Source organism: Mixophyes fleayi, chromosome 4 (genome assembly GCF_038048845.1).
Source record: "Mixophyes fleayi isolate aMixFle1 chromosome 4, aMixFle1.hap1, whole genome shotgun sequence".
NCBI lineage: Eukaryota > Metazoa > Chordata > Amphibia > Anura > Limnodynastidae > Mixophyes > Mixophyes fleayi.
This window is the reverse complement of record NC_134405.1, coordinates 81146875-81162866: the sequence shown is the minus strand read 5'-3', so window position 1 is coordinate 81162866 and position 15992 is coordinate 81146875. Positions and strand designations below refer to the sequence as shown.

General features: G+C 39.7%; 1 protein-coding gene across 7 annotated transcripts in view; it reads right to left on the bottom strand.

The window, feature by feature from the left end:
- Positions 1-4662: 4662 nt before the first annotated feature.
- The window catches only part of MEGF11 (multiple EGF like domains 11), a 236177-nt gene continuing 224847 nt past the window's right edge, over positions 4663-15992 (bottom strand). For 6 of the 7 annotated variants that reach the window (XM_075207608.1, XM_075207613.1, XM_075207612.1 and 3 more), the window contains 2 exons: positions 14388-14594; positions 4663-5637 (listed from right to left, as the gene is read on the bottom strand). In XM_075207608.1, coding sequence (XP_075063709.1) covers positions 5462-5637; positions 14388-14594 — 383 coding nt within the window. In that variant the 3' untranslated portion in view covers positions 4663-5461. The remainder of the gene's footprint in view (positions 5638-14387; positions 14595-15992) is intronic. The other variant, XM_075207614.1, reaches the window with a different exon arrangement.

Here is a 15992-nt window from a genome sequence, read left to right as displayed (position 1 = left end):
TTTGCCTGAAGGATACATTAAAATGATCATCTGCACGCCTGCTCCCAATGTACAGAGAGGGAGAAAAACTAAACACTTTATATTGTGGAAGTCAAGCAAATTGCTACATCGTAAGAACAAACAAGAACGCTGAGTGAAAGTCAATTTATTTTGTACGTGGGATCAGACCTTGATACAATTTGAGACTTTTCAACTCTATGTTAAAAAAAATAAAATAAAATATATTTATTGCAGTTCTGGGGTGTGAAATCACATAGAACATTTTGGATGTGTTTCACTGCCTGTAGAGTTTCAACATTTCAGAAAGAAGGATGTATTCAGGTGTTTGTCAGACTTATGGTGACTCTCACTGGTCACACAATGTAGCACAGTACACTGCTGCAGAACTGAATGCATGAATGATGATAGCCCATCCATTTAACTGGCCCCTTGAGATTGTTTACCATTTGTCTTAGTCACTAAGTCTAGATACACACTGAAGCGTTTTCATCCAATAATCGAGCAAATCAACAGACATACGACCATTCGTTTGGAAGTCTGGAATGACTTTCAACCATCGTGTCACTATACACACTAAGTGTCGATTGTCAGCTCATTTGGTTGCTCGTACTGTTTAATATTTTCTGACCAATCGCCTAATGATCATGTAGTGTGTATGCACTCATGCTCAGGATCTCCATAGAGTTTACAGAGTCGAGCTCTTTTCAGCTGATGCTAGCAATGGATGTCCCAGTGAATAAATATAGACTGCTGTAGAAGGAATAATTCATTTGTTCGTTCTGAGACAGAATGTTTCGTTTTAGAGTCACAAAAACTAACCAAATTCGTAAGGATAGCTATAGCAAGGCGGTTTTAATCAGTGTAACAAGAATGAGTGAATATTGTGCTGTCATTCTCTGAGGGCTAGAGGACCATATGAAGAGCACAAGTCTGAAGGTAAATCGTATCCGTGTGTAGGCATGAATTGCTAGACTGATCGGACCATCAGTTGTAGGTACAATCGTTAGCGATATCACGTCAATTGGAAATTTCTGCAGTGTGTGTACCTAGCCTAAATGTGCTCCTGGGGCTGAAGTGGGCTACTGTATCATCAACTGTATATAACCCATCACTCCATTGGTCTTTGTATGTGAAAAGGAATGTATCATAGTATACATACATTTGGGAAATGGCAGTTTGATTTCTTATTTTCATTTGCATAAATGTATGCTTGAATGTTGCTTATGAGATAATGCAGTCCCTACCGTAAATAATAGGGTTATTAGAGGTCACTGAGGAGCTGTGAGTGTATAAAAGCACAAGGATAGAGGAATGCTGTTATGTCTTGTAACATAACTTGCAGGAGGAGGGTGCATTATTTCTTGTCATACCCAATTTCTCCTTATAAACACAAGTCATGACACTGGAACTCACTGTTTATAGGTATTATTTACAGATTGACATGGTTTCTGTATTGTTTTCCCACTTGGTAGGGTTTTGTCATTCACCCCAGCCAAATGTCTTAGTCATATGACTGTATATGTGTTTAAACATCGGATGTAGTTAAAATGTCAAATTTAATGGTTTTCTTTGTTTAAATGATTTGTAGTGTGTGTGTGTTCTGGTCCATTGTGTGTGGCATGTACTTTGCACAGTCTCACATAGTGATTTATCTGGGTCTGCTCACTCTGCTGCAGACACTAAGCTATAGACTAGATCTATAATACTCGACTAATTGGTAACAGTATAGAGACATTCTGTTTTGCAGTATAGTGAGAATTTACAAACCAATGACCATGAGGGACGACTATTCCATAATGAACTAGAGCTGTATCTTGTAGAAACATTCATGTACATGTATATGCTTGTACAGAAACTGACCTGAAGTAGATGGAAAACTATACATTGTTAAGCCTACTTTTAAAAATGTTGTACTTTTATACACCAGTTTAAGTGCCCATTTAGGATTTGTTGCTTTTAAACAATTTGTTCATGATGTTTTTCAAATGGAATGTGACGGATATTTGCTCTGAAGTTACTGCAGGAATGAAGTCCTTGATCCTGCTACCTGCATGTGTCTACTGTTCATGCAGAGCAGTGTTATCTGTGCAAAATGCAGTCTGCCTCAGTCACAGTTTGCTTTCTTGTTGGAATGTGGCATGGGCAAATGGTCCCATTGTGGGCAGTAAGGGCTTGATCAGATGAGCAAATACTTGTCTGAATGAGCCCTAATAGTTAACCATGAGTCCAGCAAGAATAACTAATACAATAAAACAAATCATAGAGCAATAAAACATAAAAATGTAACTGCCTCTGAATTTTATATCCGTTTTAGACAATGCCTGGGTAAACGGTTCAGGTTTTTGTTTGCTATCATTCAGTGATAGCTATATATGGGTGCTATAGAGAGGTAATTTCATCTAACCCTGAATGTTTCTCTGGCAGAGTTAGTGAGGATCTCTCCAAGAGCTGATTGTGTGTTTTGTGTAACTTCTCTTGCAGGAAGGTTGCTGCTTTCCTGTTTGTTATGCTTGTTTTGCAATGTATTCGTTGAAGCTGAAATCATGAATTACTACATGAATCTCACAATACGTACATAAGGAAGCAGAAAAAAATATACCTCTCGGACTTCTCAACATGAGTCTGATCTCAAACATATTTTTTTTTATTAATGCTGTATGTATATGTGTGTTATATATATATATATATATATATATATACTTTCGATTATCAATACTGCGAAGAAGAAACAAATTTAAATAAGTTGTCTTCATATTCTTAAAAAAAGGATTTGATTTGTTTTTGATATGGATAAAACAGTAATGTTTTTGAGTAAGACTTAGTGAGACACTTTATTTTACATCTAGATCAATGTGTTTTAAATATGACTAGTTTTTTCATGGAGAATATTTCTGTACTGTACCAGGTATATTCTAAAGAAAAACACGAGTGCGGATGGATTTCTTAAAAATGCTATAAAAAAGTACAGGAGAATCAAGAATAATCCATTGTACCTGGAACACAGCTGGTTCCATGTTTATCACACATGGATTTCCTACCTGATAACCCGAAGTGACCTTTTATTTATATTTTTAAACCCAGATTAATTCAATACGGAATTAAGTTGGAAAAGTAGAGTATAAGCTTTGACAATGCCTCTGCCTGGTTAAAGCGGGTCAGCAGCAGAAGAACTGAGGAGAACATTGGTGGATCCAGCAGATCAGTAGGAATGCTGGGTCCTAGGAAAGTAATATTCAGTATTGTTTAATTTTATGGATACTAACAAAAAACAAATTTTTGTGTTTGGGTAGAGTTATGCTTTTACACCATTTAATTCACTTTTTCAGATATGGGCCTAAGTTGGGTTGAAATCTGGTTGCTGAGACATCAAATTCCATTTGTGCTGGTGAAGTTGGGACTTTAGTACAACAGCTAAACTTCCAACAGCTGTGATGCCTATTAATATAGAGATCGGACCTCGATGTACACTGTGCTATAGAAATTAAAATCTCTGCATTTCTGCCTGTATTTTACCTGGTATAAGCAAATTATTGTTTTTTGGTTCGTTAAACCAAGTCTTTAGATAATATAAAGTTATTTTTAGCATACCATATCTACAGCTGAAGGATAACCCAGCAACACCATTGAAAACTACACCTGTGTATGTGCCTATTTTATAGGGTGGAGGCAGAGGCTTGGAAACTAAAGCAGCATTTCAAAATTCCCTTGAGACTTCCACCCTCCAGCAGAATGTGACCCATTGTTCTGTGTAACCTGTATTTGTGAAATCTAGTTCCCTCTGCTGAATCACACAACCGCAGTGTAGACGATACTCTGACAGAAAAGCCAGTCTTTTCTTTAATAAGTGTCAGGCTGACTCACCTTCACTCCCTCACCTGTAATCTAGGTGTTTGAAAGCAGATGCTTGTCTGATTGGGCAGGTCTACTCCTGCTTTTATGAATGAATGCCTATTGCTTCACAGTGCTTACAAATAAAGGCACAAGTGTCATTATCAGTGCAATATATGGTGTAAATCTACGGGAAAGAGACAAATGCTGATTGATAGGATATATTTTGAAGGTAAAGTGAAGGATAAATATCCATTAGAAAGTACAATGCCCACAGTTGTAACTCACTGTATTCTAGATATGTAAACTGAACATTATAAAACATGGCAATCAATGAGTGCTGTTCAGCTACTTCTAGAATATAACTTCCATTGTCTTTGGTCAAACTAGCTTCTTCTCATAGAGGTGTATTGTGTGTTTTAAATGGCGTTCTAGATAGGGCTGTCCATTTGGCTGATCAAACAGCAGTTTTGGGGTGCAGCATTTGTCTGATTTGGCCCATGACCATAATATACATATTGCACATGTGCAGACAATGCCATGAACAGCTCTGCTCTATTATAAGCTGAATCCTTTAATTACATGTACAGTGCAATATTTTCTTTGTAGAAGGAACACACTGCATGTGTTATACACCATGTTCTCATTCATGGTAAAATAGCCGTCTTAAATGTTTCTCTAAGAGAGGGCCATATGGTTCCTCCTTAGGTTTGTGAAATAGTATTCAGTCTTGTTTATTGTCTGTCCCAATATGTACTTGTATTATACAGTTTCTGCTTATGACATGTTCTACTTGTGACACAATTGCAGAACGTCCAAAGGAAAAAGAGTGAGTCGAAGAATAAAAAGTCTGTTTTTATTTTCAGTAAATAAGTGGATCCATTCTCTTTGTAATAGGTCAATTTGGTCTACTCGTGTCACATTGGTGAATTAGCGTATGAGGGTGTCTAGAAGCTGTCATTGGCTCACTAGAGCCTCATTCTCTGGTTACGTAGTATTATAATCATGTCTCTTCCCAGCTGAGCCACTGCTCAGCACTATACATAGGTATATAGCTCACATTTTGGTAATAATTGCACTGGACATAGCTGTCTAACTGAGAGCAATGGACCAGATGCATTACGACAAGGATATTCTGACACATACCTTGCCTGTGAGTATTCAGTTCTAGCATATGTGCAGGCTTCCTTGGCCATGACAAACTCGTCAGTGCTAGAATATGGCTCATGTTAATGAATATATAAGTAATATTGTATTTACCATCAATCCGGTAAGAAACTCAGCACTGCCCTCTACACACCGGCTCTGACTGGGGAATGACATATATACAGTTATTTAGAGAAAGCTGCACTATTTACATGTATTTACATATATTATCTGTCATTGTGTGTAGCCTGCAGTTTCCAGAGCTCACTATCTTTGTGACATCACCTGGATTAGTCTTCACCTGTGTACCTCTTAGAAGGATGAGTAGTAGCTGGTGTATATATACACACACAGTGATTTGTCCTATAGATACATCCTATTTGTATAAAATTCTCCTAATGACATCATGCATGTGTCCAGTGGTGCCAGCCCCCCACAGATTGGGCGTATTGCAGAATGAGAGCGTTCTGTCGCTGTCCTCACACTTCTATAAAGACTGCTTATCTGTCTGCTTATCCCAGAAAGTCCCATGCAGGGGGCTGTGGCGGACGGGGAGCAGGTCATAATGGCTGGGAATGTGGCTGTTCCGTGGCAAGTCGTAGGGGTTCTGCATGTAGTTGGGGATCTGGTGTTCGGCGTCCTGAAGCAGGCTGAGTGTTGGCTCTGTGAAAAGACAGGGAGAACATGAAACACAGTCTTGTCATAACAACACACCCAACCATTCTTCCTGCTCAGCTTGCTGTATACTCCATTCCACCCCCTCCTTCCATGTTGTTCTTTGTGTCTACCCAGGGACATCTGCTTCTAGGATACATGTACTGAATCGCTCACAATAAAGAAGGAATAGCACATACATTACTTAAATTCAGAGACAAGAAGCTAACTACCAAGCATTTCCATGATTAAGAAATGTCATATCATGTATCAAGACCAAAGGGAATTAATAGAGAAGTTTAGAAAAGGATACAATACATTGTATTCACTAATACTCAGGCTGTTAAACCTTCAGAGCTACAAATATTGAATTACATCTAGTACTTTGTGTCACTGTGTGTTTACATTAATGCCAACAGTTCTTTCAGACAGTAACAGGACCCTCACTGTATGGAACCCAATTGTTATTAACTACTACAGGAGGCTTCGTCACCAGACCAATATTTATATTTTGGACATGCGTCGGTTTCACAAAATATATATATATTTTCTTAAAAATCGACATGTTAAATAGCCAATTAAATTGCGGGGTTTAAAATTGCTTCGCAAAATTGATAAAATCCGCCAAAAACATAGTCCACACGGTACAAAAACAAAAATTGCATACAACTTAATTCCCCCCCTTAATGTAGGCCCATCAACAATCTACAGTGGAGGCAGCCATTTTGGAGGCTTGAACCCTTATTCATGAGAATGTGGCCCCTTTATGCCTCATGCCTGAATCACAGGCTAAATACTGGCTCAGCGCTCAAATTGGTTGCCCCCTGTCATAAAGACTTTTCATTGTTTACTATATTTGAATGCAGCTCACTTTCATTATTTGTTGTTGCTAACTTTGTCCCTCCACAGCGTTGCTGCCTATAAACTATAATTTGGTATTTAAGTCTCTAGCGGTGTAATACATGTAGCCATTTTGTCTGCTAGTAGTTTCTGCATTATGAATGTCTGACAAAGGAGCACTGATGTAATAAAGTTAAACAAAAAAAGGAAAAACTTGCAGCTCAAAAAAGGGAACTAGATGACAATAAACCCAGCAGCTAGAATATGGAATCTTTTATTTTGCCTTTAAATAACTTGCAACAATAAAAAAACTAATATTAAGCTCTGGGGTATGCGGTATGCACCCAGTAACTTTAACACATCTAAAGTTTTACCGAAGTAGAGCAGAAAAAGTGTATATGTAATTGTCGTACTCCATACAAAAAAAATAAAAAATACACACACACAGCCCCCACTCCCCCCCCCCCCCCTACCTCCGAAATACATTCTATGAAAATACAAAAATCTCTTAAAGTTTACTAACTATGTTAATACATGATCTACTTGGTCCCATACACTAAACATATAAATGTCATGCTTCAAACTAGGGAATTAGGATTCCTGTTTGTGAGCCAGGATTGGCACTGGCAGAGGCAATGCGTGGAGTCTAACAGACACACGCTCTTCACCAGAAATTGCCCCAAGGTGGAATGGACTTTGCTGCTGGGACCTCACAGGTCATGGTCCTCTAACTGCCCCCTGATGTGACTAGCTGGGTAAAGATGTCAGGAGGGAGGCGCCACATCAGTAGGCAAAAGCCAGTAGTCAAAAGCAAGCTGAAGGTCGAGGTCACAAGCACAAGTTCCAAACGAGGCACAAGCCAAAGTCGGGGACACCAACACAGGTTCAAATCGAGAGACAAATTTAGTCAATTCACCCGGGAAACTAGAGCAGGTAGAACCTGACACTTTGGCAATGATTAGTGCACAGAGTGAGGTTTATAATAGCTGAGAGGATTTGCCATGTGACAGGGATCACATGACTAAAACCAGAAATTATGCGAGAGAGCCATTGAGTGCACAGTATAAATGAACCAGGAAGTCAAGCCAGAGATCACATGACTGCAAACTCAGAGAATCAGGAAGTGCTAGAAGCAGGGGATACAGGATTGCATGGAAACACCCGGCGCTCAGACCGGTAAGTAAAAAATTGATACTTGAGCTGGGGTGAGCATCGAACACCTCACATAATGTTCTTTCAGGAAATCTCTTATGGATATCATAGAATCATACCCAAGAGCATTCTTCTGGACAATACACTTTCCAATCCACCAGAAAATACAGAATGCGATGATTAATGCGAGAGTCAAGAATTCGATTAACCACAAATTCTTCTTGCTGTTGAACTGAAATTGGGGAAGGAGGTAAATGAGAAGTAGAAAAACGATAAATTATTAAGGGCTTCAACAGAGAAACATGGAAAACATTTGGGATGCGTAGAGTTTCTGGTAACTAATCTGAGGCCACTGGAATAACTGCTAACAAAATTTTGAAAGGTCCAATATATCGAGGAGAACATTTAATCCTGGGGACTTAGAGTGTGGTTGTCTACTCGACATTTCTGACAATCTCCAGGAGACGATCTTGGGCCTTGCATCTCTTGCTGTCAGCAAAGAGCTTGGAATGAGCTCTAGCTGTTTCAAGGCTGGACCTGACCTGAGCCCAGATGTCTGAGAATTTCCAAAGAAGTAGGTCGTCTGCCAATACAGCAGATTGAGGGAGCAAATGTACAGTAGGTAGAGGTGGGTGACAAAGAGAAAGCTTTGTGATAAAGATTGCTGTGGGCGAACTAAGCCAAGGCAAAAAATCCACCAATCATCCTGGCTCGCTGAAAGATACATTCTAAGGTATTTTTTGAGGTCCTGGTTAACTTGGTTTGGCATTAGACTGTGGTAGAAAAGTGAATTGAGTTCCTTGATCAGAAACAATTTCTAATGGAGAACCATGGAGGTGGAAAATATCATAGATAAAGAGACCATCTAGCTTGATGTTGATTAAAGCATTGAGCAGTTTGCAGATAAAGTAAGTTCTTGTGGTCAGTGAATATAGTTACAGGAAATATTGCTCCCTCCATTAGATGTCTCCATTCTGCCAAGCCCAATTTCATAGCCTTCTACCGAAGTTAGAACAGAACCTGCAACCAGATTTCACATTTGTTGAAAATATTAAGAGATCATCAAAATACTGTATATCTCAATAAATTAATAAAACAAGTCTTAAAAAAAATTCATTAATGAAGTTTTGGAAAACTGCAGGGGGCATTACAAAGGTCAAATGGCATCACTAGGCCTAATACGAATGAGGTTATATAAATCTTGGAGATCCAGTTTGTCAGAAAATGGGGACACCGTTGATTCGGTAGGATAATTCAGAGATGATCATCATTTATTTATATAGAGATGAGTGGAAAGGTGTACCTATTTTTTATGGCAATATTATTGAGACCTGGATAGGCGATGCAAGAACGGAGACTCACATTTTTCTTCTTTACAAAGAAAAAAAACCTCTCCAGTGGGTGAAGAGGACTTCCATATGAACCCGTGTTCCAGATTCTCTCGGATATAGCCTGGTTCTCTGGTAAGGATAAAGGGTAGATACAACCTCTGGTGGTGTCTTGCCAGGTAGGAGATCAATGGGCTAATCCCACTCTCTCTCAGGGGATAGTGTCTCAGCTTTACCTTACTGTAAACATCCAAGAAGGAAATAGACCAGCTGGGAAACACCTTTTGTAAACATTTAAGGTGGCATTTTGATCCCCCGGAAAAGTTCCCTCCTGCCTTAGGGCTGACACTTGAACTTCCTCCCGAGAAATGAAGAGAGACATTGGAGTAGATAAATATCTAGTTAGATTTTGGCATTTCCCCAGTCTCTTGGGACAGTCAAAGACTAAGTGATCTGGGACTGCACAATATACACAATGATTATTCTTAAGTAAGATTTAATGCTCCTCTTGGGCTAATTTGGAGCACTCAAATGCATAATACATGGGCCCCTCAGTGGACAACACAGGTGGCTGGAAATGGGGAGCCAGTCTAATGTTTTGGCAACATGACTGGTTCCTCTCAAGACCATTCTCTTGGGTGAAGATCCACTTTGTTATACAAAAAAATAAGGTAATCTAAGGAGGTGTTCAGTTCTCTACATGCTAATTTGTCCTTCATTTTGTCTGCCTGACCTTTCCAAAACATGGCCAAGGCGTCATTGTTCCAATTCAATTCTAACACAAGTGTCGAAAACTGGAGTGCGTACTAACCAAGGGTTTGTGAACCTTGATATAGACGCAGAAGGCTGGCTGCTGCAGAGGAGGCTCCACCAGGTTCATCAAAGGTCTTGCAAAATGGCTATACAATTAAGGAGGAGTGGATCATCTCACTCCCAGACAGACGAGGACCAAGCTAAAGCCTAATCCATGAAAAGGGAAATAATAAAGGCCACTTTAGTTTTTTCAGACACAAAATTCCAAGGAAGGAGCTCAAAATGCATGGTCCATTGATTGAGAAATCCTTGCAATTCGGGTCACCGTCATATTTGAGTGGTTTTGAAATATGGAGTTAAGTTACTGCTCCTCCACCTGATAGTGCTTCAGTTGCAGAGGAAGCAGGAGTGGCCTGGATATTTGAGACTGGCTGCAGAGCACTGAGTCACCTTGGAGGCACTGCATAAGATTTTGATTATTTTCCTGTCTCTCCTGACTCGTCCAATCAACTGATGTAAAAGGTCACGGGGAGAGGAATTACCAGCATAATTCAATGGCCAGAGTGTGCGGTCACGCTTCTAACAGGGAAATTAGAAATCCTCTTCATCAGTCAGGACTGGCTCTAGCAGAGGCAAGGTGCAGAATCTAAAGGGCAGCCCCCGTCTTCACCACAAAAAAACAAACAAAAAAACAAAACAGATACTGGTGCTGGGGTGTGGCAATAAACACATCATGAAATCTTATACAGACTCAGTTAAAAAATCCAAAGACCAAATGAAAAAGTAATTATTCTATATTATCTATTCAAATCCACAGTGACAAATGGCAATAAAGTTGGTGGTCTGAGATACATGAAGCAGTGTACACACACAGCGGAAAGTAGCCCATAATTCTGTGTGTCCCCACCGCTCTCTTCCGATCCCACGACTGATCACAGCAACCTCCCTTATACATACACAGACATGAAGCATTTGTCATTTTTTCGCCATTCGGATTGTAGTTATACAGCGACTTGAAAGCTAGTTTTCTTATATCAGTGATAAGTTCGGATAATGATGAGAATCAATACAACAGTACAGAAAGTGTACCTTAAGAAATCATATTCTTATAAGTGTTATGAAGTAGCGTGACGTTTCTTTGCCTGCTGGCAGTTTCCTCAGAAGCAATAAATCCATGTTGAATTTGTGGACATTTATATCCAAATTAACCAATCCAAAGGGAAAGCATTCATTCCACAGTTCACACCCCAACTCTCCCACTGAGACCCTTCTCCTTCATCTATCTGTCAACAACATTACCCCTCATTGCTTGGGAGTTATACTCAACTCCTGCCTCTTTTTCACTTCTCACATTCAATCCCTCTCCCAAGTAGGCAGCTTCCACCTTCGAAACATCTCCAGGATCAGACCTTCTCATCCTGGTGGCAACCAAGACCCTGATTATCTCCATTGTCATCTCTTCTCTGGACTACAATCTCCTTCTCTCTGGCCTTCCCTCCTGCCACCTCTCCCAAATTCAATCCATTCTTAATGCTGCTACCCGTCTTATTTTCCTTTCCCACTGATCTACATTTGCCTCCCCTCTCTGCCAGTCATTTCACTGGCTTCCTTTCCACTACCGTGTCCAGTTCAACTCTGTACCTTCACCTATAGAGCTCTCACCCTGTCCTCCCAACTTAAAACTTCAGCCTCATCTCCCTCCACACTCCCTGCTGTCCTCTCTGTTACGTCAATGACCGTAGCCACACCTCCTTAATCATTACCTTCTGTCCCTTCCACCTCCATGACTTCTCCTGTGCTGCTCCCCTCCTCTGGAACTTACCTTCTCTCCCAATCAGGCTCTCCACTTCCCTCGAAGGCTTCAAACATGCGTTCAAAACCCATTTCTTTATCAAAGCCCATCAGCTTTGCTCCTAACCATCCCCTTCTCTCTTCACACTGTCCTATTGCTATGCCTTCCGCATCAACCTGTTTGTCTACCTCTCCACTTAGATTGTAAGTTATCACGAGCAGGATCCTTTTCCCTCGTGTCCTCCTCTTCTCATTATTTTAGCCACCAGCTCACCTGTGTCTTCCTTTCTATCCTCATCCAGCGGCTCAGATCCTATTTGCTGTGCCCACACTCCTGGGTACAGACTCAGATTGCCCTAACTTGATCCCCCACCTCCAGTCATTGGAAGGGACTGTTCCTCGAGAAAGCACTTTACTTCTTGATAGCTGGCTGTTTGTTTTCTTTGCGTTCTATTTTGTTGCCTATGTCGCTATGCCCTGGTTTTTTTTTTGCCTTTATGGTCATGTCCTGTTTTTGCCTTGTATTGTTTTTCTGTATTCTCTATGTATGGTGCTGCAGACCTTTTGTGATGCCTTATAAATAAATGATAATAATAATAATAGTTAACCATTTTTTGATCCAGCGTCAATTTTATTTTATTAATTATCTATTTAAAATCTCTTGCTTGAGGTTTTACATCAGGAGTCTTGGAATTATGTGGTTTATCAGGATACATAATTATTTCATAATTGATAAGTGTTTTTTCTTGCAGGCACTTGATACGACCATGGGGGCCAAGTTTGTTACACTGACTACTTTGAATAACAATGACTCATCTATTGGGCAAATAGGAACAAGATATATTATTATTATATATTTAAAAAGGATATATCCTGAATCATAGATGTTTGAATCAATTTTGAATCAGTAGAATTTAACTTTATGTGATGCAATTCTTTATTTATTTGCTCTTTGAATTTTATATTTTACACTATATAACATTTTATACACAGGTGTATTTGAATGTTCAGTGCATGGGACCAATTAGTTTATGGTTTTTAACTAAGAAAACATACACTTTGTATACATTTTTGTATCTATGTGGAAAGTATTATAGGTGATAAAGTTATATCATTGAGTAACATGCTTTAATTTATATGGAGTAGGATTGTTACAAATATATTTTTTATTTCCACTCTTTCCAATTTCAGTAACATTTTTAGATGATTTAAGGTTACTATGGGCATATGTAAGAACTCTCTATATTTTCATATTTATTTTATTTCTGCATGCAATGTTGTTGTTCAATACAGTGAAATAATCTACACTATGGGGGGTATTCAATTGTTGCCGTTAACGCTCTCAAACGAGCGCTCTAAAAATATTAGCGTTAATACGTAAATTACTCGCTAAATTTCATCTCGCAGCTCAGCGAGTAAACTACCGTATTAACGGTATTTACGCGCATATTACCGTATAAACTATAATATTTTTCGAGCGCTCATTTTTTTTTGTTTTAGCGCGTTAAAAGCAACAATTGAATACCCCCTATGTGAGTATTAACAAAATAAAATAACGGATACATTTTATCAAGCACAGATCAAAATAAAATAAATGCACATTTTATATTAGAAGTTTTCCCATTGAAGCTAATTAAAAGATGATCCTCATTCCAATGCTATGTTAATGAAACATTTCAGAGGACTGCAGAAAATTTACAATAGAGGTCAGTCTGTTCTGTTTGGTGTCTCACTGACCTATTTTAAGTATACCAGCAAGTGATGCCATTAGGATTTGCTTGACTAGACAAGAATATAAAGCGAGAACATACTGTAATTGTCAAGAGTCCGTTTGTGTGAGGATCATGGAAGTACAGAATCACCATGACTATTTAATGGGAATGAGAGACAGAGCCACACTGGGAACAAGATCACCTGCAAGATGTCCACATACTACTTAAGTAAGCATGCAGCTCTGGCCTAAACTGCTCTTTCATAACCCATGATTATTCCACCAGATATTGGTTCTTGCTCTATTTTACAGACTGCGAATATAATATATATGGTCTGAACATTCATTCATGGAATATTAGATTTACTAGGCTAAATAAACTCTGCAACAAAACGTTTATTTATTATATACTGCACTCTCCTCATTTATATGGCATGCTTTTCCTGGTATATAGTGTTACTACCATCACAATATGAGACATAAGACACAGATGCAGCACGGTTATGGAGTGTATGCAGTAACAGTGGTGGGTGGACATTGTTTTACAGAGGAGAGGGAAGGAAGGAGCTTGGTGTCTGGACAGAAGATGAGAGACACCCAGAAGAGACCCAGTAGGGTTCATACATAAAAAGACCAAGGAAGGTCCTTGTTTCTGGAAGGAATAGATTGAGCTAAATGAGTTGAGTGAGGAATAACAATATACAGAGAATATACAAGTAACTGAGGGGTTGGCAGGTGGAAATACAGCATAGCCAAACACTATAGGGATACCACTGCTGTCTGACCTACCCGGGATGAACCCAGAGATTACCTACTGGTTATCAGTAGAACAGCAAGCGAGGAGAATAGCTTTAAAGCGTACCCTTTGTCTACAAAACGTGGAGGCAGCCATTTTCTGGGATGGACCAAGAGTGAACCAATTTCAGTCTACGAGAACCATCAATGAACCATTACCCACAAATATTGTTTCAGACCACAGAATGGCTGCCTCCTCTCGGTGCAGGTCACAGGTACACTTTAAACAGCCTGACAAAAGGAAAAAAGAGCGTCTGGTCACTTGGATTGATGCAGTAAGCGAAAACAATCAGCAGGTCATGCACAAAATGTGTTGCCAGCGTCAAGCTGACTCTGGTAGTGATAGTGTGTCATGCATGTTTGCAGCTGGCATGGAGACTGGCACTTACCCACGTCATACACATTTTTGTTAGCTTTGGATGAGGGTGGCATATCTGAGTATGGGGCCTCTGTATGGACAGGTGATGTCATTTCCACGTAGCTGTTCTCTGAGTGTTTGGAGTGCTGCGCGGGGGGGTCTGTAATGGTGGCATAAGGGTTCTCACTGCTGCTCAGTGAGCAGGTGCTGGAACTGCACCCTGACTCTTTCAAACAATCTGCAAAAAGCAACAAACACAAGTCAAAAAATCTTGGGGGATAGACTGGAGCTCAGGAGGCAGCAGGAAAAAGGCAGGAAGAGGGAAGCCCTGGAGGTTAAAAAATGATATATAGATATATATATCTCAAGAGCTGGTAAGTCAGGGGCAACAATGTGCAGGGTGTTAGGGGAAGGCTGGGGATTGTTGCAGACATTATTAAGGACAAAGCTACACGTAGCACGACCTTGTGCAGCAGCAACATCCCACGAAATCGCATATGACAAAAATGTAGGAAAAAATGAATTTGCAATGTTATCTTTTTAACAAAACACAACTCTGTTTCGTTCAATTCCTTTTAATTGATATATTATTTATTTTCTGGCAGTACTTGAAGAAGTGGCAGAGAATATACAGGACAGAAAATGAGATTGCTATGTGTACCATATATGTCCGTGTGGTTCCTGGCATGAATACACTGACTACTGTACCTGACTACATATACATATGGCGGATTTGGCACAAGCTACATGTGTAATCTACCTAGGAGCCTGTAAGACTATGGTTATGTTAGTAACCCCTGAAGACACACTTGCATTAACCAGAAGAGCAGACAAAAAGGTCATGTGTAAGACATGGTCTGATTAATGTGGAAAAGGCCTACAATGCAGAATGCTATGGCCCAGCGGCTATTCTGTAGGATAAGGATGGAGCAGGTTAATTGAGTTATTAGTTTAAATTCTGGGCTTGTCCATAACAATGCACTATTTAAGAAAGTCTGGGGACGACTTTGTGTGAGGACTTCAAAGCAGAAACAATGAGAGGCAGCGAGCAAGCGGGTGCATAAAATAGCATGCACAGGATGAGGGATGAGCAGGAAGACATTGTTTAGAGGCGAGGATGTGAGCAAACAAAGAGTGGCACACACAGGCAGAGGGAAACAGAGACCTTCTCTCTCGGTCTCTTCCCAGCACAGCAGCATGACTGTCCAGCTGTCTCCCTGCCAAGATACTGGCACACATCCATATTCAATAACATTTACATAGGCACTGTCTCTGGTTCTCATTCATACATACGCAAGATACACATTCCCACAAATGCAAAAAAGTACAGCATCAACAATAATATGACATATAAGACAGAAAAAGTCCACATGTAACATTAATAAATGGACGAATATCTTTACATTATATTTATTATATGGGTGCCTAATGCTGTCATCACATCCACTTATCTACTGTAAGAAATAACAAACCCCCTGATGAAGATAATAAGGAAATTAGAAGTCACACTGGAGTTCAGTGGTTACAAACCTGCTCAACATCATCTATTATCCTTATAACCCACATTATTATGTAATGTGCAGTATGGAGAGCACAATCCAGATATCTACAGAGACTGGGGAGCAAGTATAAAAAC